We start from the raw sequence: 26,554 nt of genomic DNA, 5'->3' as shown, positions 1-26,554 counted from the left end.
AAAATACTACCCTATTGCATTAGAAATTCCAGAGTTAGGTACTCTGAAGAAGAACTGGAGGTTAGGATATCAACAACACCTTGAAAAAGCACCTGCCACTATTATGATCCAGCCAAATTCAAATCAAAATTTCAAAAATTGTGAAAGTTATGGGGGTGATACTGTTGGAACATGCTGTATATACACATATTATTTATCATATAGCCATGCTTTTTTTTTTTTTTTCAGGATTGGTAAATTGAATGATTGATGATTTTGATGACATTGGCAGATATTGAAGAAGCGGAAGAGTTAATACAATTATTGAACTAGTAGGCTAGTGAACGACGAAAGTGCCAAACAGTTATAGGCTGGGAGATAGAATCGAATAAAAATTTCCCGGTGTATGATTTGGAGTTCTTTGTGAAACGCGATACGCTAGTGTCAGGTGTTTTCCACAACTCCGGAAGTGATTTGTTCAGGTATCTTATTCCCATAGGGATGTTAGCAACGAAAAACGTTATGGTGTGCAGTCCATGTTAAAAAAAATTTACAATATACATTTTTTAACATCTCAGCGACGTAACTCCCTCCAAAAAATTTACTTAGTATGTGAACAAAAAAAAAAAACTCGTTCAGCTAAGGTAATTATGACACATTAAGTGATCGTTATATTCTAGTTGGATTTGTATAACCTTTATTAACCCGTGTAACTAATTATACTAAGCAATTAATATTTTATAGATACTGTGTAATTAATATCAATGAGTATTTTTTCTTAATTAGATACTATGAAGAAAATAACGTAGCATGCAAATAAAGTTACACAATGAAGAAGTAATTCAACCTTAACTTCATCTACAGGAAATAAATCTAAAGAAAGGTCATGAACTCAGTGCAAATTCGCCTTTAGGTTAGTAATTTACGGTGCGATGTGCTCAAACTGTAATTTTCTCAATCATTTCTTCCTTAGAGAAAGTTCAGGAAACGACGCAAAAATGTGAGATGACCAGTACACGTTTCTAACGAGCTCAGTTACTCTGTCCATTATCCGAATTCGCGCCGAAACCTCCACAAACATACTCCAAAATTGAGGAAACAGTTCAGAACCAAATCCTAAATGTCCTCGCGGATATTGGGATAAGATAATGAGCACGTTGCGAAACGGCCACATATTAGCGCATAGGGTTGTCGCTTTCTGTCCCCACATGATCGATAAGTTATCGTCGGTTACAACATTATTTTAACAACTTGGACTCTGAATGACAATACGTTTCAAAACTCTCATGACTTCCATACGTAGGCCACTTGCAAAAGACTGCGGGGAATGTAAAGAATATTTTGTATATCCTACGACCAATATGGTTTCCAGGCCCCAGCAAGTAACACTGAAGAAGTCACATGGAAGGTTTCATATTTTTTGAGGGGTAAATCATAAAAAAAAAAAGTAGTTCTCAAAAAAGGTGTTGTTTTGAAAGACGGCAGACCCTCAGGTAAAATCTACGGGACCTGAACTCTAGGGATCTCCATAAGTTTATTAAAACATCGATAATAAATAAAATCACGTACACTTATCATACTCTGGTCGTGTAGTCTTATTAGTACATGTATATATTATTTTTCATTAATTTGAAAAATGTTAATTACCTAAATTAATTAATTAAATTTTTAATTACATATTATTTATTGGTAGAATTATGATGCTTTCATAATGAATCCCGGCCCCATATTATTGATTGGCATAAAACTTCCTCGTTTATTTTGTCGTGGGTCCGATTTCACTCTGGGACCGGGCTCAGTTGTGTGGGGCCCTGGATGATGGGATTAATAGTTTGCAGTAATACATCTGCAAATAATTTCAAAAATTTGATTCTATCACTTAAATATAACTCGGGGATGCATTTCTGGCGATAATAAAACTCTTATTAATTAGCAAATTATTTTAACAAAAATGGAACGAATTCGGTATTCTTCTTTGTTTTGCTCCTTAATTATACATCATACCGAAAAAATTATGTTGCTATAAATTAAACATCATTGAATTCTGCGTCGTAAAAAAAGAATTATAATATAATATAATAATGAATGTAATTTGAACTGGATTCGAACCTGCACAATATGCGGAAATGAAAAAAACAAAGTTGTTTTACAATAAAGTTCATTTCAGAGATACACAGTTTTGAACTGACAATAATTTTAAACATTTAGTCTAAGTGATATATAGTCGCAAACCACCTGTTCTGGTAGAATGTGGACTTCAAACGACCACCAATTGTGGAGCTAACACCTGTTATACGACATACTACTTTACCGAATTAATAAGTTATGGTACTTATTCGACGCAGAATTTAATGCTGTTAACTTCTTTTCTACGATGCACCGTTTATGACTTATAGGCGTATATAGCAAAAAAATATACCTAATTCGTTACTTTATTAAATTAACTGGTAATTAGTGTTTTATAACCATCAGCAATGAGTTTCCGATTTAATTGTGATAGAAATTAATTTTTAAAATGAATTGCCGATGTATTTTCTATGGGGTGAATTTTATTTAGCTCCAGCACTTAAAAATTGGTTTCTTTACGTTCAGACTGTAATATTAATGTCAAAGTTCGTTCGTACTCGTATCTAAGTTATTTCAGTGATGGAAAAATAATATGGAATGCCTTACATTATGGCTTAAGTCAAGTATTATGTAAAGGTGACATCATAGATAATTATATTTTATATAATAAATAATTTTTGTTGTCTGATCAACTGAAAAAAAGAAGGCTTATGCCTCATTTTGTTTTTGAGAATTGACAGCTTCCCGCAGCAACATTAATTTCTTCATAATTTCAGGTAATTTTCGGAAAGTGAGTTTAAATTTTTTGTTCCAAAAGGTCACGAATTTTTTCTTATTATTGATTTTTTAATTTTTATTTCGATTCAAACTTATTTCTTTTTGTTGGATACATTAATATTATTTACAAGTCACATGAAGTTTTTATCCAAAGTTGAGACAATACGACTTGAATATTAATAGCAATAAATGTTAAAAATTATTGTCAGCTCAAAACTGTGCATCTCTGAAATGAACTCTACTGAACAGCCTTTCTTAGTTAAAATACATAAGGGCACTGAACGCAATAAACAAAACATAATGCTGTTGTATGATATATAATTAAATCCATACTCATAAAAGGGCTCCGGCCATAAACCTAATAGGTTTTTTCCATATGATATAAACGCCATTTTTCATTAGAGCAGTTTTGAAAAATTCCATATTTCTTATTTAATGTTTTATACAGTGAATATTTCATAATATAGACTTATACAAATCTAAATAATAAAATAAAATTAAACATAAAGTAAAATAAATATCTTGAACGCAACCATACTCATAGAAACGATTCACATACTTTGAGGAACTTCGATCTGGCTTATCTAGTGTTCTAATTAAAGTGCTTAGCAACCCAACACTATAAATTACCTTATAGAGAAATAAAGGAGCATTTTACACAGAAAACCCATTTTTTTTTTCAAAATTGTGACTTTTCACATTCTTCCCCCAGGCCATTCATGTTATACGAAACGTGGGGATGGAGAAAAATAGAAATTTATTCTACCACCCATAAAATACTAAGATTAACCTTCTGTTACCTTGTTTAAGTAACTACCTTGTTAACCAATGTTTAAGTAACTACAGTTGCTTAAATGGTTTGAAGTTTTCATTGAAGTAACTACACTGATTTTCCTTTGAAAAAATCATAAGCAATTACATTCTAGAAATCCTCTTCCCTCTTACACTGGGTTGCTAACTTTTAAGCATTTTAATGTCAACTTTTCTCAACATTATGCCATGATATTATACTTTCACCTGTCTTATCCAATAAGGTTCAATCGACTTTCATTTCCTTCAGTTCAACGCTTCTTTATATATTATTTCTCCAAGACATATCAGCAACATTTTAAGGGATATCTAATTCTTTGACTTTATGGACATTATAGTCAATTGTGTTTGTTCATATACGTAACAACATTCATTGTTTCTACCTTGGTATAAACTGTATGGCTGTACGGTATTTACTATCGTGGCAGTGCACAGTATTTGATGATGGGTGATAGTTTACGGACACCTTGACAGTGAACTTCCGCGTAAACCTTATTTTGATTAAACCTCTTTACAAGGAGTAAAATAACTCGTGTGACAGAGTTATATTTAAAGAAAGATTATGGACCTAAGTAATAAAGAGTAAATTCACAAAATGTATAAATAAATTAAATACTGACATAATAATCGTTTGAAAAAAAAAATTAAAGTAAAATTAATATCTGAACGCAGTCATAATCATAGAAACGATTAATATTCAGCCTTGGGGACTTATAACTGAATTATCCTTCCACTTGTGTGGGGAAAAGCAGGAATCCATGAGATCCCAGAGATACCAGCGCTTCTGTCTCTACTGTGTCACAGTTACTGAAAGCCAATGGAGTTTAGGACCTGTACGCTTTAATAACCTACCTTTTTAGCTTTGTGTTTCGTTGTTTGTTTTTAGCATTTATTACAAGAATCTTAAATTTTGAATTTGAAGTTTTATTTATAATTTTTGTTAATCTATTTCGAATCACATTAGTAATCTATTTTCTGACATCTTGTTGAACTTCCGGAATGTAAAAAATGGCACATTGTCTCTTGTTATGTGATGTCATCGTTAAAACAGACCTTCAGTTTACTGAGAACGTTCAAAATGAGAACTCAATGATCTCTTAGATAATATTCCTAATTATATTATTTTAAATGTTTTTTAAGCTATTTTATTTAATCAATATCCTTATCAATTTTTTAGAAATATCTCATTTTATCTTTTTGTGAATCCTAGCTTGGTCAGTATATTTTCTTTATAGATTATTTTATTTCTTTGTGATTTTCCAATTGGCATTATTATTGTTATATAATATTAGATTTTATTGATATTAGATATTATAATTGAGTTACTTAGTGCTATTTCACTTATTAGTTTGTTTTCTTTTTGTTGTTCCAATTATTTTTGTACTAGTTATTTGTACTAGTAATTTGTTATTTTTTAAGGGGTTATATTACTAAACAAATATTTATCGATGATTAACTTAATGGTGGAGAAGGGTCTCTTATAGAGTATAGAATTGTCAGCCAAAAAATGCTTAATGATTATTCAGCATTTATTCACTTATTCCTATTCATCTATATTTTCACCTTTGTTTATTATCTGATTTTGAAAATTTTCGTCTATCATATCACCATTTTGAAATATTATTATTTTAACAATGGTTTAGGTCTTGTAACCTTGAAGATAATGAACATGTTTAGGCCGATTAAAAAAAAAATTAATTTGTTATTTTTAAATCGTAAATCATATTCACTGATCCCAGTTATTTAATATTCTTTAGAGGAATCTTTACTAGAATCTGATTTCATATATTCCTTTAAAAAACACCAGAATACAGTAAATCTAATTATGGATACCCATTTTTTAAATACAATTATTGAACTAATTTACTTTGTGCAAGTAATACACAATAATACATTTTCTAAAATCGACTTTTCTTCGTAATTCTTTGAAGGATTCATATGACCTTAAGATACGGGAGCAAGACTTTCTCGATTTGCATGACGTGACTTTCACTCGAGTGATGTAACTCTACAGGCTCAAAGAGGGCACACAGACGCCGGAAAGGAGATGAACGTCCGTCATTAGCATCATCCTTTAATGAAAGACAATTAAGGTATGGATTTTCCAGTGTGAGAACGATCTGTGTCGTGAGGAACATCTTGAGAGTTGGAAACTCATGCAAAACGAAGGGAAGAGGAAGTATAGTATTTATGCATTTAATATCTTGGTATTTGTAGTGTGTTAAATTATACAGGATGTTCAAGACTCGATTGACAATTTCCTTTTTATCGAGAGTTTTGAAAATTTAATGATGTAACTCTTTTTAAAAAGTTATTCTGACCAAATCACCTCCTTGCACAACCGTTGGTCTTTTAACAGTACTTCCTTAAAAAGTACTAACCCTCAACCCTTCATAGATTGTAGCAGTACAGATTTGGATTTCATATACTAATGAAAATACTTCTTTCCATTAGAAATTCCTAAGTTAAGTGCACTGGAAAGTAACTGGAATAGGTTTCTAAGATGATTTATATTCCACAAGGACTTCATTCACCATAAACAAGACCTACCGAGTTTCATTCCGAAATTTTTAAAACTGTACATTTTTTAATGAAACGATATATTTGTACCGTTAAATAAGAACTCATCGATTTATTTAGAATTCTGGTGAGGTAATAGTTTTAATCATTAAATAATAATAATGGTAACAGATTTATTTACATTTTTTTACAGAACTAAAAGCCTCTCCCTTAAGAGGTAAGAGTTTCGTTTATAAACAATTTACAAAATTTCCACTTCTTCATTCATTAAATTTTTTTACATGAATTTAAAATAAAATAATAATTCTCCCATGATTAAATGAAATATTTTCTATGCTTGGCAATAAATAATTTACTACAAGTTCTTTATTACTCCAGTCCCTATTCATATCCATAATTTTCTTCCACTCTGTTTTCATTTTGGAGTACTTACTCGTATTAAGTCTGGTAACATGTCCAGCCCATCTCTATTTCAGTTCTGATTCTTTTAGTTCAGTTAGGCTTTAATATTCTAAATTCTATAATGTACTTTTTTTTTCTGGTGAGGTCTTTTATTCAGAGGCCTGACATACTTCTTGAATATTGCTTTTGTGTCCTGCTTAATGTTTCATAATTGTTTTCTATTGCTGACCATGTCTCAGATCCATATAAAATTACCGGGTATGCCATGTTTCCAAAACCGTTCACTTTTCAAAATTTGTTTCATGCACCAGTATTTTTTCCATACCACGTTATTTCTTAATTATTTAAGTTTTTAATATTTTTTAGTTATAATTAAAATAAGATAAAAAATGAGTATATAAAACCTAATTAGACCATATATGCAATAAGGAACCAACCTACAATTTAATTGTAATTATGTTTAAGAATATCTCATTATGAAAGTTCTTTAAAACATAATTATGAGAGATAGTTGACAGTGGATGATGAATGAGGAGAAGATGGTTGGGGGTGCGGTCAAAGTGAAACACAAATAAGTACGATTAACTTATTTGTGTTTTTCATTGACCGCACCCCCAACCATCTTCTCCTCATTCTTTAAGACATAATTCATATAGCGAGCGTATAAAACAAATGTTAATAAAAGTGTTGTTCGTTTCAATATATATTGGTTAAATTACAATAGTTGTATTATTTCAGGAAAAGTTCTAATTAGAATCCTTATTCCCTGCAGTAAAAGTTCTTATAAACGGTCCCTAACCTCTGTCGTCTTTAGAATTAAACTTTGCTATTAACCTTTCAGGATAAGGTCTCTTCCTTGTTCATTAAAAGTTTCACGTGAAATGAAGTTCGATAACTCACGAGACTTTATCCGGTTTTAAGAGTAGAGGGCAAATTGATTGTTTAATGCTTTAATGAGTTAATATGATTTAGAGGTGTATATAGTATGGGATAAAAATAAGACTCTAGTTTTTCCATTTTTTTTTTTTTTTTTGTGGACCCAAATCGTTCAGGTTTTTTTGTGCAGTAATTATTTACTGCAATCTGTTTTCCACGTTTTATTATTAAATGGAGTGGTTTAAAGAAATAAAAATTATTTTTCGATTTTTTCCCAATGATTAAAACATCAACATGTTAATTAGGCTTTTTTTTAAATTTTTATTTATATATATTTTTTAATGATTAGACTCCTTTTGTTAATTCCTCATAAATTTGGAATGTTAATCAGGTAATCAGATGCATTTAGTTATCAGCTCATATGGTATATAGAACTAGATTCTATCTAAATATAAAACTATTCTAATTTAACGGGGGTTAGACCATGGACTACGACTAGTTAATTTTAAAATTACTTCAAACACCCTCATTTTAAATTTTAAGTAAATTTATGTTATTATCATTTTTATTAATTTAGATCCTCCTCTCCCCTCCCCCCAACAAAATAATGTTTTTTAAAATAAATTTAATAATGTTATGTTTGTGAGATATCCTCTATTTGCATAGTGTTATTCCCTAACAATAAATATTGTATAAATAAACATATAACAATATCAAATTAGACTAGTAAGACTGGTCATGTCATATTTTACTATCTTAGCATTTAGGTAGAAAAAATATATTTTTTGGTTTTAAAAATCAGCTTAGAACTACCAATTATTTTTAAAATTCCATGATCGGGCCTAAAGTTTAACAATACGCCAACTCACATCTACCTACTCGACTCGACTTCGGGGTGTTGAGGTAACAGTTTTGTGAAGGGTTATTAGCTCCTTTAGAGTATTTAAGGGTCAAGCGGATTATTGAGTACTAAGTGAAAGTATTGGATAGAATATGGAGGAATTTAAGATTTTTGTGTCATCAGAGAGCAAAAATGACTACATGAAAACAATTTCAAATACCGGATCACGTAATTTGATTGTGTCATCAAATATAATTAAAACCACATAAGGAGTGAGGAGGCAACCAACAATTTATTTGTAGTCGTGTTTTATAATATAGCATTATATTGCGAAATGAAAATTCTTAAAAAAACTATCCACATAGAAAATAAAACCATTTTGGTGATATTATGCCTTGTAACGTATATCTTTCAATTTTTAAGAATTATTATTTTTACAACATAAACCTTTAATGATCATTTATTTCAAAAGATCCTTGGAAAAAGTATTGAAAACTGTATCGATATGGCCACTACAGTCGTTTAAATTTATGCGAAACTTCAACAACCTCAATTTAGCTATTTTCAGGAGGAAAAATAACAAAGTTTCAATTAAAAATTTTGTTAGATGTTAAAAGAGCACAATTCCATCCAATTCGAGATCTTTTCTAGGGCACGTTGATTAGTTCAAAAAATACGTTTTGTTACGACTTAGTAGAATTAAGTTGATTATTTTTTTTTAACTTCCCAAAAGTTGGGTGCAGTGGAGAACAGCCCTTCTAACATTTAGCAGTTCAATTCATCTTAAAATATTCTGAAAATGTATATACCCTATCTTGCAGCGTTTCCAAAAAATAAATAGATAAATAAATGTTGATTATGTAATAAAATTCTCTCGGTAAACATATTTTTGATTCGATTTATTTTTATACTGATAAAAATATTAAGTTATTCAAGAAAAAATATTAAGGAGAATTTGTGTCAAATTCTATCACACTGCGATGATTACTATGTTTTGTCGAAGTCCGCATATTTTCTTTCAGGTAACTTTGACTTTGGCTAAAGCCACTAAGCAAAAAGGTAGAACACTTCGCGTTAGATGATACCACCAATTTCCAGAATGGGTGCTACTATGGATCTTACGTGGGCCCATATGGCACCGAAGTGCTTTTCAGAAACTGGGAATGAAATTGCCTTCTTCAATAAAAGTCAAGAAGCCGTATCGTCTTTCAGACTTCCCTCAAGTTTCCGTTTCTACAGCACCAATAAGAATCAGGACTAAATCAAAAATCATTTATAAGTATTAGAATAAATCACAATCTATGTTTTTTTAATATTTTAATTTCAGGCCATAATGTAAATTAATTTTTAACAGAAGGAATAATCTCTTTTCTGAATAAACTTATATAAAATAAATTACAAAATGCGTATGATTTAAAAAAAATATATTCTCCCCTGTTAGGAAAGTCTTAAGTTTCACTTACAAGACCAGTTGTGTGGGTTACATTTCCGCTACTTGCATTGCATCATAGAGATAATTTTATGTTGAACTAAATAAAAGTAATTTCGGCCATCCTACCTAATAAATAAATCGTTCTAAAAAGAATTTTAACTAAAAGTTAACAATAGCCAAATTAAATCCCCTAATGAAGTTGTCATCGTCGGAAAAAGATGCTTGATGCACATTACTGGCCTGAACCTCAAACTCTTATCGACTCCTTTGAAATTAGTTTAATCAGAATCCTGGTTTCTAACAATTCCCAAAAATCATAAAGTCAAAGTTACAAGGGCTGCCGGTCAAAGCTGGGATCAGCGTAATTCATGGATTTTCAACAGAAACATTCCGAATGGACTTATCAAGAAATATATCAATAATAGACGGAATTGCGGACGGAGCTGTTACTGCATTTACCAAAGAAATAGTTACTTTTGAAAAAAAATGGTATGTAAGGAAAGGCAATAATTTATTAGATTTATGCGAAAGCGAAAATAGTTTAAGAGGTGCCTAAATGAGCTGCACTACAGCTAACAAGATGAGGCAGTTACATGATGAGGTAACGTTTCTGAGGATAGGATTCACAAGAATCCTTATGCCAAGGGAAACACAACCTCAACGTATCTCTTGTGGGGTACATTTAATGTTATCGTATATCCTGACATAATGATATGCGTATAGAACTGAACGGAAAAAGATAATTTTTTTTCCTTCTAAGTTCCTATTTGAAATAAAGTGTTGTGTTTAATTGAGTCTGTGTAGTGGGTAGTAGAGTTTTATCTTGAACTTTGAATTTTTTTCTGAAACGTTACATTTTAAAACATGAATGTAGTGAATGAGTATTGATTTTATTTGACAGTTAATCTGTGTGATATTTAATGGTATTGGAGCATACCACTAGTAGTGGAAAAGGCTTTTTTTTCCTTTTTTTTTTTCAAAGCCCAATTTAAAATAAAGTTTTGAGTTCAACAGGGTCTGTGTGGTGGGGTTTTGTTTTTATCTGAAACGTTGTTACATTTTAAAACATGAACATGAACGTTGTTACATTTCAATTTCATTTTTTATATGATGTTATTAAGGTTATAAAGGATAGGAAAAGTTTTTTTTGTTTTATTTTTCTTCAGGGGTGTACAAGAAAACACTTTTTTGTTGTTGAAAAGCTTAGATAGGAGACGGTACTATATCACTTTTGAAATATTAGCTTAAAATGGAAAAAGGAGACTTTAAGATAGTTTAATCAATATTTAAAAAGTGCCTGAAATAGAAAAACTGTATAATTATTTTTTCTTGTCATTTCAAATGTTTTTGTAAGTTATCAGTACAAGCAAAAAATTTTCCAGTAGTTGAATAGGCCAAGCAATTGTAAGTAAATTAGTTATTTAATTTAACGTGAGAGTAAAACAGTAGAGTTGCTGATGGACAAACCCGAGATTTTTGTAGAGGTGCTTCTTGGGCCAATCGACTCTACAAAAAATGAGCATCATATTATTGATTCTCATCTTAGTAATAAAATAGTAACGACAACACTTTCTCTCAAAAATAATTGAGAGGGTAATACTCATGATGCTATCACCTCTACTAGCACTACTAAAGATCCAAGGTATTCTCTTGGATTTTATAATTAATAAATAGTCAATTCTACGTGGTATTTATGAAAAGTGCAGATAGAAATTTGAATATAACTAACACCATCTAAAAGATAATGATATCCGTTAAAGGATTCTAATATATTTTTTTTTTTAATAAAAAGCAAGCAAAAATACACAAAAAAGCAAAACGGAAATTATCCATTTGCTTCTATAATACAAGAAGTCTACGGTTCTAGTAAAAATCAATTGAAAGGCGAAAGAAGCGAGAGTATCTAATTTACGGAACCACAAAAGGTATAATGTTATTCAATTATTCAATTGTTTTTTAATTTCCTTTCTCCAATAGAAAGCTGAACGGAAGAGGGTCGGACTTCAAAGGCGAGGAATTTAAATAACCAGAATGGCTTATTAAGTTGCATGGGATAGTTTTGTGTTCGAGGTAATTTTAAATTTTTAATCAAAAGGACACAATAGAAAAGGGGTAGGACCAAGGGCGTACTCAGGACCATAATTAGAGGGGAGGGCAAGCCATAGTCAGTCAGGTTTTGACATTTTAGCTCAGAAAATGAGAATGAAACCAAAATTTTAAGAACATTATATAATTGTCGCAGTGCTTTATTAGTTGTCACAATTAGTATTTGCTTGAAAAAAATTTTTTTTTATTAAATTAAAATTTTTTTCACTCCTAGGTGGGAGGGCAGCTGACCCCTCCTGCCTCCCTCTGAGTACTCCCATGAAAAGGACACCCCTTTTTAGCCTCAAGGGGGTAAAATGATAAGATTAAATTATTTATTGTTGGAAAATAGTCCGGATGGCGGTCAATAAAGGAACCAAAATAGTAGAAAAAAATATTTATTATTACCAGCGTATTAACCATACTTTACAGGGTTTGTAGGGCTGACTTTTGGTCAGTTGTCATCCTTGTTTCAATAAGACAACCCTGACGAAGCCTTGCAAAGTGGGGCGAAACGTTAGTTACTATTTATTGTAGTTTTTTCTACTAATTTGGTACCTTTATTGACCGCGACCCGGACTATCTTCCTACAGTAAATAATTTAATCCTATCATCAAGCTAAAGAAGGGGTATCCTTTCTATAGGCGTACCCAGAGCGAAGCAGTTGGGAGAAACTGCACTCCACCCTAGGAGTGGAAAAAAAATATTAATTTAATAAAAAACATTTTTTTTTTCAAGTAAATACTAATTTTAATAACTAATAACTATCATCTTCAAATTTTAATTATTTATTTTTTCTAGGAAAATTTATTTTACTGTTATTTTAAGTTACATGTATAAGGTTTATTAGTACATAAATTAAATATTTCTTTCCTTCTTATTTTTTTTTTTCACTTTAATAAAATGTTTTTAGTTTCACAAGGGATATTTTATTCTAAAATGGGTTTCAATTAACTATTCGAATAAATATCATAATTTTCTAAACTAATATGGAAAGGAAAATTGAAACTATAACTATAAATAATTTCAATAATTATTGAATTGACGAGTAATTACTATTACTACTATCCAGGTTGGATAGCAAATATACAATTTTATATAATTCACAAAATTTAGAATTGATGAAGCACTAAACTCTGGTCAGAAGAATTATGGGATCGGTTTCAAAGTCGACGGCAAACTGAATTCGAAACTAAACCGCGTCTCCTTCTTCAGTTAAAATAATCTTAGAAAACGAAGGAAGCAAAGAATCTAGCTGTAGTCTTAGATATCTTTGGTAGACGTTTGAACGCCTTGCTCTGCCCGTGCGGGCACGAAATAACCTGAATGGTACTTGACGCTCTGTCCGTGACCTTGCTTTTGATAAGACAAACAAAACACCACGAATTAAATAAATGAATCAGTGTTAAATCATAATTATTATAAGTGATTACTCGTGATTAAATCAATGCAACACTTAAAAAGAAATGGACAAAATAGTTTATTATTTTAATTATTATATTAGTTTTCAAATAAGCTAAAAAATAAAATAAAAGAGTGAATAATAACGGTTTACCTCACACCATATTTGTTACCTGTAAGTATCGATCACACCGACAAGATGGAGGAAGCAGAAGGGAACGCAACTAAGCTTAGGAGCCAGATTCCTTTCATGAATAAGCACCTTTATCTTTTAAGCTATGCTTTTAGTGAGAACAGCGATTTCGTAACGGTAAAGTACCTCAGGAGAAGTACATTCGATACGTTGCTATGTAATTATCCCTTTATACAGTCCTGATTGTTTGGAAATGTATAGTGGATTACGGAACTCATTCTCAGGGAGTTGTCTCTGCTTTTCAAATCAAAGCTGAGGAAAGGAGTATTGACTGAAAGAAGCACAAGCCGCTAAGACATTGCTCAATCTTCAGCCACATAGCTATGTTACATAAGTAAATTTAGGTAAATAACGTATTGGTAATATATAAGCTACTAGGAATAGCTTCTGAGTATTTGATATTCAAATGGTAGAAGTAGGAATTGTATAAGTAGCCTTCAAATAAGATCAATATAAAAGCGAGAAAAGTAAATGTCATTGTTTAAATAAGGCAATAAATTGTATCCACAGATCATACATTATACATACATTATTACATCCACATTATCATTATACATTTTGTAATTTTTAAGTAATTTAAATATCAACTAATATTTTTTTTTTTTACAAGCATTTATTTTGCGAAAAATTTAAAACCTTTAGCATGGATAGATAATGTAGTTTCCAACAAGAACTGAGGGTCCTTCAAGCGCCATCTCTCGAACCCCATTAATGCGATTGAGAGAGAGAGGCACTGAGATCTCCTGGAGTCCTTTCGTGTCCTTGAGACAAGGTTGAAAGGGAGATTTTCAAGGTTGTGCAAATTAATAATATTAATTAATAGCTATATTAATTTATTTTTATCTACTTATTTATTTTTATTTTATTTTATTTATGTAATTTTGCCTATAATAACATCTTTTTTTAATGTTTAGTATATCGGCATATTCGATCAAAAATAAGCTGGCAAGAAAAGTGAAGCCGAAAAAGGCGGGCCACTTATTGTGTCCATGAGCGCGGGAGAGGAATAAGAGCCACTCGATAGCTGCATTCTGTTTCAGTTTAGATTTGAATCTTCTCCATCTGTTTTCGAAGGAGAGTATCTTAAGATGGTTTTTAAATAGAATAAATTAAGGTTATTTTAATTGATATTAAAATTACCTAACTCTATTATTATCTCTTTTGGCTATCTATTGACTCTATTGGAAGTTGGCTATCTATTGACATCTGACAGATTGCAAAGTGAGAAACCTGATATTCATCAAGTAATGCTATCAGAAAGAAATAAAGCGATAGGTAGCTTTTGTTATACGCAGAGCATCGACACTTACACCATATTAAGACAAAGACATACCCCGAATACGAGCGACAGTAGAAGCTTGGCGATTCCAACGGTGATGGCAGCCTTTGCGACAGTAGCTCCGACAGTGAGCGCTCCCTTGGCCACCTTGGCCCCAACGGCCACTCCTGCTGTCAGCGCCTTCTTCCCGACTGCTTTGGCAGCGGAGACTCCGATGGCTTTAACCCCGGCTCCTGCTGCCTTGAGGCCGGCCCCCGCTGCCTTCAGGCCCGCTCCCAGTCCGAAGGCTTTCAGCTGTAGCAGCCTCTTTTCCCTAGCACCACTTCCATCGCCCTCTTCGTGGCCACCGAAAACATCTTCGTCCAGCAGCAGCGCTCTCTGAAAGCAAAAATCGTGAGCGAATTAGACATATATAATAAATAACCCACTATATTTTATGAATGATCTATTGAAATATTAAATAGATCAAGTTCACACATAACAACACTGGATAATAACCATAGTCATGTTGCTAACAGTAACACAGAAGAATCATGCAGTTCTTGATTTCCCCAAACCTCTAGGACTCTCTTTTTTATAGCAGGGACAGACACATAAAGCGTCCTTGGACTGTTCAACCTTGATGTAGATTCCAAAATTTGACAAAAGTCAAATTACAAACAACTAAAAGGCCTGGCGAAATATTAATTGCCTGCGTCGCTACCTCTCGATCTACACCTTAAATATTTTGTTCGGCTAAGCGCTCATTAACTTTTTTTTAGGGATTCGTTGGTTATTAATCCCAACGAAATTGCACTCCCATTTTATTTACCGTATGGAATCTCCTTAATTACACAGCAGTTCCTGTAATTCGATGCTTTTGTAGCTGAGGGAGTTGCGTCACCTCAGCAACCTCATGTCTGCAGCGGCACCGGCTCGATTTTAGTCTGGGCGAGTTGACTTTTATGGCCGTCCCATAGAATAAAAACTCGACCCTCTGGTTAGAAGAGTTTGGTTACCTGAGTACTAAGCTTTTTTGAATCGGAAAAATAATTTCCGCCCTTAACCAAGCTTTTATTTCCTATTCAGCTTCATTTTTTTAATTAACGTTAACAACGAATCCTTAAATTTCTCTATCTATTTAAATGTATTACCTCCCGTGTTTATTTACCACAATAGTCGCAGTCTCCCGCTAACTATATATTTCGTCTTGTCAGTTTATTTCGAGACTCAGTTCATTACGAGCTTACTATGCTATATATACTTTTCTTTTAATACAATTTATAATTTTATATACTTAACTCGGTAATGTACATATAATAAATTTCATGTATTATGAAGTACTAATTTTATTTTAATGAAGGTGCAAAAAAAAATTACAACCTTTTATCAAGATAGTTGTATTTATTTTAATAGTTACTTCAAGAAAGTATCAAACCCACTGCACTCCTAATCACAGATAATTTACAACTCAGAGTTAAATTAGGTACGCAACAACTAAAATTAGAGAGTTAATCAATGTGTTAATTCAGCAAAAAGTCTTCAAATCCATAAAAAAAAAAACGTTGATTGTGTAAAAGGTAATAACTAGAGAACGGATTTTCGTGCAGTAAAAAGCCCAAAACATGCAGTAAAAGTCAAAATCCTATCTATATCATCTTTATCGTTATAACATTAATATATGTAAAGCTTATATGACCTTGTTTGAATCAAATTAAACCAAACCTGAAATCTACATTCAGGTACGCACACACACAAAAAAAAACTAAACTACATTCATTAAGAACCTAAACTTTTATCTTTAATTGAAGAGCTCTATTGAAGTTAATTGCATTAAATGATTTTATGTTCCTATTATTAACACAGAAATCCAAAGTTTCAACTTCTTAAAATTACTTAAATTTGAAGTTTTAGAAGAAAAGCAGCAATGAACGAAAGGGATATTTAAAGATATTGTTCCATGCAAAATTCCCTTTTTCAATTCCCCAAAAATTTCACTTAGCTTATCAATTGTTAATTTCAATTATTCAAACGAGTATAAGAATAACCAAAAACTAAGAAGTAATAATTCAATGTATAAAAACGTTTTAATGTTTATTATGTAAACAAGTATATTCATATTGATCAGTCTAATTAATTTTTTGTTTAATTTTTATTTAAAATAAAATAAACAGGTAATATAACATGGTATTTAAAAAGGGTGGATTTAACTCTTCATATGTTAATGCATAGTTTTAGATCAAACTATAAATTAAATTATAGCATATATACATCTATCTATAGGTGTGTTTATGTGAGAAAATTTAGTTCATGCGTTAAATTTATAAAAAAAAATAAATAAAAATTTTATATTATAAATTATAATTGATTTTATTGGTGTAGTAATTTTTGTAGTGTATTAGAGTTGTTTAAATTGATTCAAACTAATAAAATTACACAACTAAATCAGCTGTGTAACCTCCTCCCAGTGTTGCCACATGATTTAGTTATTTGTGTAAAGTGTGATTTTATTGGTGTAGCAGTTTTTGGAGTGTATTAAAGTTGTTTAAATCGAAAAAAAAACATTGTATCTATAGTATACTACAGTTATTATTATATAATGTTATTTACCGCTATGAACTAAATAGATAATTATTAATCCAATGTGTAAATAACTAAATATAATTAATTGATATCAAACTTTCAATTGTATTAAATTAATTTATCTACATCCCTAAATCTAGCAATTGCGAATTATTGCCAACACAATATATATACACAAGTATATAGTATAAAACGATTTACGCCTATAGTTCGTTCAGCGGTACAGTATGGTTTCGGAAGATTTTTAGTGTAAACATTACTATCGTATATGAACCGTTGGGAAAATAACTTAGTGTGTCTGCTTGTTCTTTTCATTATTAATGTTCATAAAAAAATAATTCTTTAATTTATTCGCAATATCTAATTTAATTTATTAATAAGTATGATAACTTCAAATGCTTTTGAATAATTAAATATTATTCGGACTGACTACTTTTTACTGAAAAAACTGTTATTCCTTACCACAAACTTAATAGAAATTTGAAAATTTTCTACTCCAGATTTGACTTATTACTCTAAGTTTTGAATTCAATGGGGTCATATCATTCCCAATACTATTTTAATGTCTTAGATTCGAATTTCTGTCGAGGTTTGTCAAAATTTGAAGCTATGGAAGAAAAGATGATTTTAAGAACTGTTGAAGACAGTTGAAATATTTCTATGGAAGCAATAAATTATTATAATCAATAGATTATAGATTATTATCAGTAATAATATGCATATTATAAATATAAATCAAATTTTTAATAATCCTTTTACTGGAAGAGTCTTATGGAATTAAAAAGGATTTAGTGAATGACATAAATTCTTCCTTATTAAAAAACAATGAGTGTTGTTGTAAGCACATGTTTATGGTTTTGTTGAATTTGTTTTTTAGCAGCCTGAAGATGGGGGAAATCTCCCGAAACGTTGCTGATGATATGAAATAAACTATTGTTTTTTAATAAGGAAGAATTTATGTCATTCCCTAAATCCTTTTCAATAAATCAAATATATATATTATGGGTGAATAATTCGGTTTTTAAGACAAGTGGGAGAGTATTCTAAAGTTGAGAAAATTGAGAAGGAGATTTTAGACAAAATCGATATAGGAGGCGCCCCAGAGATGCTGAGAAACTTCAAAATGAGGGTGGGTCTAAAAATAGCCTAGAAAATAGAAACATTGCCATGGACTTTATGGGGCTACTAAATAGTCCATTACGAAGGTTCATTCAATTAACTTGATTAATAACTGAACGGCATGAAATTAATAGTGGTCTGGCTGTGATGTCAACAACGTACATGAATATTTTAACGAGATTACAAATTTAACGTTATCTTTAGGTTGCAGAATTGCTGTAATTGTAAAGGAATAATAATCATTATTGTGAAGATAATACAGAACCACATTAAAATCCAGGAAACTCTTATTTTAATTTTGGTAGCGAATACGATTTTTAAAATAAAAATCAACGACAAACAAAATCAGGTCAAAAATCCATCAATTTTTACCGGCTATAGTTTCGTCATTGGTACGGTAAAATATAAAACGATAAAGTATTGTATGATAATAACAATATAGACATCAAGTATAAGTGTTAAAACCAGATATTTCATCGTTTGTATTATTATACTAGTATTATAACAACATTACCATAAAAGAAAACCTTCTGTAATATTTGGTTGAAAATAAAAATAAGTATGGCCAATCTCTAAAGTATTTAAAAAATATGCACATAAACATCAAGCATCTTCTCCACAATTCTAGAGCCAATTAAAAAAAAAATATCGCAATACGCCTTCCCTTTTTGTTAGCTCTCATATCCCATTTTTATTTTCAAAACGTCTTTATTTTTCATTTTAATACAAAATACAATAATATATAATACATAGGTATATATATACAAATTACAACCCCTCACGATAGCCGAGCGTTCTAAACTATAGAATTCTGGCACATATATCTCATATCCCATACCCTCCTGTAATGATTTTAGTGGGTATTTGGTACGTACATATAGGAGGTATGCTATATGTATAGCTGGGTGTTGGAGATATCTCATATATATCTCATATTCCATGATTGAGGGGTCTTACCTAGAAAACGTTTAATAATAGCGAGTAGCATGTTTTCTTTAAAAACATGCACTAATATCGAGAGAGTGAAATTAGCTAAACCTATTATCAACGTGGGGTAGGCCGCGCCAATTTCCAGTTTATTCCTTAAAAATTCCCTCTTATTATATTTGGTGTTACAATCTCCTCGAGTAATTATTTTGTATTGAGTTATGAGTAAATATTTTGATTAATGAAATATTTCATCACTAAGCTTAACTTTATCGAAACAAAAAAGTGAATGTCATAAAGTAGCATGATATTATGATACTCAAATCTAAATAGGAAATCAGTAGATAAAAGAATTCTGAAAACTACGTTGCAAGGAATAAACGTAACATTACATTGTGTCATGCAATAGATAGCCTTTAACATTAACAATTAACATCATAACTCCATCTGACGAACATTTTTTTTTTTATTTCATAATTAATACATAAAATGAGAAAATAAAATTGCAAATTAATAATTTATATTTAATATTAATTCATTCCAGAAATATTTGAATAAATGAGAAAACATTAATTATTCATATAAGAAATATAATTTAATATATAAACCGAAACAACATGAAATTTAAGAGATAAAATATAATCATAAATATAAAATTAAATTACGTCAAATAATTTTTTTTTATTTAATACATGGTATGTTGATTGATTGTTGTTCAAGCTGGTTGAGATGACTTTCTGGATTTATAATTATATGATTTATTTTATAATTGTAACTATTAAAATACTGTCTATTTGGATTGTCTATATTATGGCATTTGACATTTATCGAATTTAGTAATTATTAAAAAACACTTCCACTAATATTTAAATTAAAATAATTTTCTCTGGCGAGTCTAGTATTCCTTATGGATATGGATTCCCACAAAGAAATGACTAGATCCGCTTGATTATGTGAAATTGAATCATTATCAATTTGCTGTCTATCTATGTTTAAAAATCATTGCTAATTAGCTTTTAAGTCTTTATAAACTTAGTCCACTTTGTATAAGTAAAGTAACACATTTTACAAGTTCTCATTGCTGTTATAAATCGCTAATTACAAGTTTATGGTGATCGGAATTTGATTTAGACTACATTGTTCCGATCTCTTAACAAAAATCATTCTAATATTTAATAATACAAATAATCAAATAATAAATTTTATCGACATAACATGCTATTTAAAATGTCTAATAATCCTATATTTTTAAAAGAATTATTTAATCTTATATAATTTTTAATGTAGACTTATGAAATAAACTATAAATTCTTACATAAGTTTTAAAAAATATACTTTTTCTTTAATCATCAAAATAAGAATGATTTCTCCATAGTTATTATCATTAAACAACTTTTTTAATTGTCTCTGTTCTGTTCGCGGTAACGGTTAAATCTTTTTGATTTTATTTGACAAGAGACGTTAAATGTCACTAAAATATATAAATATTTAAAGCTGCGGAATTTAATTGTTTATAAGCGCTAATTTCAGAAACTAACTAGAAACAAAATTTTTGTGTTAGAGAAGCCAGACGTTTTTTGGAGAAGGCTTTATGATTTATATCACTCTACGACCTATAGGGACAGATCAATACATATACCAAAAAATATAAGAGTGAATTATTTTAAGGAAATATCTTTAAAACAACTATTCTTAAGGAGATCGTAATCATAATTTACTTACATTTAATATTTATTGAAGAAGCTAAGGGAATATACGATAATTTTAATAAGTTTTAAATTATTGAGTGAGAACATTGTATTTCTATAAATAAAATCGGAGGTTAAGATAGATGAGAGAATTGGAAAAGTTGAAATTTATTAGCGTTTAGATAAATTTACTGTCTTTTTCTTCTATGAAAGTATCGGGAAGGAATAACATTGGTAGTATAGGTGTATGCAGATGTATATGAGTATATATTTTTAAAAATTTGATATATATCTTTTTTATGATAGCTGACTTTCTGTTGTCCTCCCTCTTCCCCGGCCATACTCTTTATATTAGTTGTACAATTTTTTTATAATTATTACATAACTTCTATACTTGCTTTATTTTATCTCATATATACTATTTTATTCGGAAATATACTCCTATAAGTCCGTGATTTGATTTATATCTATTTTCCTCTTGAAATTGACTTTTTATGTGTTTTCTCTATATTTCTCTTTTATTACACGGCCCACTTTATGGCCCTTAAGGACTTCAATTTAGTAGCAGTTTGAGCAGATATAAACTCTGTATAAATTCAACTATAAATGATTTACCACTTCTGTTTTTTTGTTGGTCGTATCACGTCCATAAACTTGGGTTTCATTTTATTCATAGATTTTATTTGTTTAAATTAATGTATAAAATATAAAGTATTGTTATATACACGGGATATTAAACGTTTTTTCTCTTCTCAATATTATAAGAATTGACAATTTTCAAATGGATTACAGAATGGCATGTGGGTAGTGATTCCCGACTGGGGTTCCTCGAGCCTCTTTCAGGGGTTTGCAATATAATTTCGAATGAATCACTCCACCTGAACTTAACACAGTTTTGAATCTTACCATCTAAATTCCCTTTAATTAGGCAGAGGTTTTGTGTAGGAATCCTGATATTTATTAGTTTTACCTGAAAATACAGTATTTGACACCCTGTATTGAATGATGATGTAGGGTTTCCGCCACTTCTTCTACCAAAAGGGTTCCATAATTTTTCTACTAATACCAAAAGGGGTCTGCGACCATAAGAAAGGTTGGGAATCACTAACATTGGGTATCTACTAGCGCCTTCTCCTGTTATAGTTTAGTTATGTGAAAATAGAAGATCACTCAACCAGCATCTTTTTAGTCTCCTTCTAGTATCGTAGGGCAAAGTGGCCTTTATAATTTCTTAAATCAGTCTGTTGATACGACTGTCCGGCTTAATCTAAACGTAAGAAAAAGTTGAATAACTCAGTGTGTACAATTATGTACTTTAGCCAAAATGCTTTTATTGTTTGTCGTAATATTTTTGTTGGAAAATTAGGATCTTTTAGAATGGAATGTTTATTAATTTAATCTTTCCATGAACATGTTTAGAAGAGACTCAATTATTAGAAAAATAGTAAATAGATGAGATGGAAATGACCATCATCGGCAAAAAGCGAGTGCTAATCAAAAACATTTATTTAATGTAAGAATAATTAAATTGTATTTAATTATTATTATTTTTATATAGTCATCGTTGAGATCACAAAAACTTATAATTTTGAACTATAAAGGCCCCAATGAACTTTACCAGTAGTGCGCCTTGGAAGTGACTGATCGATGATTCGAAAATGGAATGACGCAATCGCAATCAGCAGGATTATTAGAGAGCCGTGAAGGAAGCAATGCCGATCTGGAACAGCGAAAGTAATTGCTTTCGAAAGTGGAGCGAGAAGTATGTTAGCGGCAGAGGACCTTGGCTGGGTCATCCAACCCGGGTTTCCAGCATTACGAAACCTGAAACTGGTTAGTGACCGACCCTGTTAGTGGTGTATTTTTGGAAAACGGGTATTTTCAAGTTGTTATTAAAATAAAAAAAAATTATTTTTTCTAGGAAAATTTAAAAATATTTTCACAGAATTAAATCGCTGATAAATAAGATGAAGTTATGGGCAATTGACTGGTGTACATATTTTTTTTACTAATATCACTGTCATCGATTTGATAATAAACGCATCTAAGGGAACAAAAAATTAAGAAAGAAGGGTGTGTGGAGCAAGAACTCGCTGCCGGATCCAACAGAGCTGAAGAAAAGGTGGAAAAAAAAAGTTAGAAGTGGAAAAATATATTGATAATTTTTAAGGAACCCTTTAGAAACCCAAAAAGTAAGTAACCCAACCAAAGTACTTGAATAGATACAATGGAAGAAATTGAAAAAGACTTGGACGAGAGATCTATTCTCGTAATCAAAATGTAGTTAAACTGGATGAGTAGCGATGGGGCATTTTTCTCCCTCATGCCTGCATAATCTGCAATATGTAGAGGAATATTTTGTAATGCAATCCACTTATTGTCATGTAACATTTTGACAGGTGTAGATTAATGTTTGACTATAAGGGGATATAAAAAGCGATTACAATACCTCTTTTTTGCATCTACAAACAAACCCACACACAAACGCGCGCGCGTGTAAATATACTATATATTTTATTATATCATCATAAGTATGATATAATAAAAATATTCTATAACTATTTTTAATCGGATAAAGATATAGGAATTCTGTCGCTATACATAATGTCCTTTAATTTGTAATTTAGAGAATCTAGAAATTGATTATGGGAAAGAGTGAGTCAATTATAACATTCGAATGATAGTATCCCTATTAAATATAATTATATATATATATAAAAAAAGAAAACCCGTCTTTTGAGGGCTTCTGATCCAAAAATTTTAAAATTTAATTATCATAAATTTAAAAAAAAAATCGAGGAATAAGCTTGATTTTATTTTTAGGGTAGTAGAAAAAGTCTTGGAAGAGATAAATGGTCGGAACGGAGAACAATTAAGTAAAAACTAAGTAAAAATGCAACCTAAATCATTTATCTTAATCATTTTCCACAAAGAATCTTTTTTTTATTTTTAGTCTTAATTTTCAAGAACTTTATATTAAATATTCTCAAGATAATAATGCTTTATTAATGGAGGTATTAAATACCCTAATAATAATAAATAACACCATAGAAAATAATGGTTTAAAATTAGAAGAAATAAAATCTAATAAACATAGATAATAAAAAACTAATTGATACCACCTCCCTAAAAAATGTTTATATGATAACATAAAAATTCTGGCGATACTCCATAAAATTAAATATTGAAAATTCATATCAAAACTCTCTTGTCAAATTCTCTTATTGTAATTTTTTAATTTATTAAATTCAAATAATAGTCGTTATTCAACGACAGCTCTATTTATTTTGATCTCTAGTTCATGTGTATTAAAAAAGCATAAAATACAATTCACTGTTACATAATTTTCACTAGCCTGCTATCTCATACTATATATTCTGTTGTGCGTCACACATCAAACACCATTCGAATGACAAACTGTGATGGTTAGTTATACTGACACACTTTCTGTCCTCGGTATTTCAGAATTTTATTACATTATTTTGAAGTTAAATTTTAAAAAATAAGAATAACTTTAGTATCTCATAGTAAAATTGTGATTAATTTAAGTTTAAGTATTGACCGTGTACTGATCACGTTCTATACAGTCAAAATTTCAGAATAAAAATATATTGCACTACAGTATCCAATAGATATTCAAATTTAAGATTTTCCTTAAAATTTTTTGAACATAGGAATGCATTTTGAAGACGTATTCAGTGTACTACATAAGAATCATTTTATATATTCTATAAAGATTTGTATTGTACAAAGTAACGAATCAATATATAAATTTAAAAACACGAACTAAACTTTCATTAAACTAATTAAAATATAAATGATCATTTTATTTAGTACTCAGAATTTTTATTTACATATTTAAAAATGTATGTTTGAATTAATAAAGGAAGAAAAATGTAATTATCGTAAATAATCCTAATTATATAGGTAGTATATTATACTACAAATTTACTTAGCGTGACTGGTAAAGCCATTGTATCAGGAATGTAACGATTGTCTAACCCGAATACACGCGACGAATTCCTGATATTACTCAATTTGGCCCATATATCTATAGTTGAATGAGAAATTATCGTTGAAGAAACAATAATATGAATAAAATACGATTTACGAGCAATTTAATTTTTTAATTATCACTGTATTATTGAGGCAATATACAGTCGGGATATAATACGTTTTAAAGGATTTTAAAATTAATTTTTGGGTAATTATTAGAGATGAATGACGGCCCAATAAAGAACTAACCTGGCCTTTTTATAATTAACATATAAAGTCTATTTATGTGAATTAATTTATCTGAGATAATCACGCGTTTAATTCAGATTCCATCTTAGAAAATATAGGATTAAAATTATTGACATTTTTGATAGCTGAATACAATAAGCTGTTATAAAACTGAATGTAATAATACATAAAACAGATTATATAATTATATGTGCAAATTGGTAGAATTGAAAGGTTAAAAACTAGATATAAAAACCAATTACTGAGTATTTTATAACGTCAAAATAAAACAAAAACATCTGATGTTTCGCGCATCACATAACATTCACTTACCACCATAATTAATTTTTATTTTCAGATGACTCGAGGTGCGAATAATGAATTTCAACTTTTTTTCTTCCAATAAAACAACATTATAACAAAGCTGTGTACGTAAGATTGGAATCGGATGAAATCGGTCACACTCGGCTGTCTCCGACTTTCTAATCTGATGTTTGCTGTATCTATTTTTCTCCTTTAGTTAATTATCAAATCTCAAAGTTCATATTTATACATCTTTTAATACGGTTAACAATGAAAAATGGTTAATAATTTCAAATAATCAAAATTAAAGGCACTTTAGGGGAAGATTTTTTGAAAATTCGGCATTTAAACCCGGTTAAACTATTTCAATTAGGTTAACCTAGCTGATATTAAATACTACTGATTGTACAGCGGTATCTTGAGTGTAACTAAAATTGTTTGCCCCATTTTTGAGAAAATCGAACAAATGTAAAAATAGATTCTATAAAGTGGTGCTTTCGGTGCGTCGAGTTAATAGAAAAAGTTTCTGTGACGTTTCAGGGATTCGTATACCCGAAATGTCACAGAATCTTTTTACCTTTGATATGTAATGTCAGTAGCACATACTGACCATTTTACGAAACTTGATTGTTTTGACCGAGGAAAACTCAAAACGAATATTTCAAAATTTTGAACCATCGCAGCACTTTCCCTCACTGTATATTCTATATATACTGGTAGGTGAAAGTACAAATGATATTAAAGATATCTTTATTTAAAAATTAAAAAAACACATTTGAACTCAGCTTAAATTTATGTGTTAGTATTGTACAATTCGAATATATATATTTCGTAAACACACACAAGTATTTTTTAGACGAGTAAATAATAATTACCTGACCATCTGAACCCTCGGCAATAGCTGTGTCGGATACCTGACTCAGGTCCCTCTTCATGAGCGGTGTGGAGAAGACAGCGTTCACAAGGAGAAGGGTGATCAGGGCGATCCCCTTACACTGGATATGGCTCAGCATCGCCTGCAAATATAATTAATATATGTACTAACTATTTTATTTTATTATTATTTTTG

General features: G+C 30.2%; 1 protein-coding gene across 2 annotated transcripts in view; it reads right to left on the bottom strand.

Moving 5' to 3' along the window:
* The window catches only part of LOC106692764 (uncharacterized), a 152,578-nt gene that overhangs the window by 21,889 nt on the left and 104,135 nt on the right, over window positions 1–26,554 (bottom strand). For both annotated transcript variants that reach the window (XM_014438891.3, XM_014438890.3), the window contains 2 exons: window positions 26,361–26,501; window positions 14,717–15,040 (listed from right to left, as the gene is read on the bottom strand). In XM_014438891.3, the coding sequence (XP_014294377.1) occupies window positions 14,717–15,040; window positions 26,361–26,498 (462 nt within the window). In that variant the 5' untranslated portion in view covers window positions 26,499–26,501. The remainder of the gene's footprint in view (window positions 1–14,716; window positions 15,041–26,360; window positions 26,502–26,554) is intronic.

This window comes from Halyomorpha halys, unplaced genomic scaffold, assembly GCF_000696795.3.
Source record: "Halyomorpha halys isolate HHAL.00 unplaced genomic scaffold, Hhal_1.1 Scaffold71.1, whole genome shotgun sequence".
Lineage (NCBI taxonomy): Eukaryota > Metazoa > Arthropoda > Insecta > Hemiptera > Pentatomidae > Halyomorpha > Halyomorpha halys.
The sequence above is the reverse complement of the archived record's forward strand: the minus strand, read 5'-3'. Positions and strand labels throughout refer to the sequence as shown.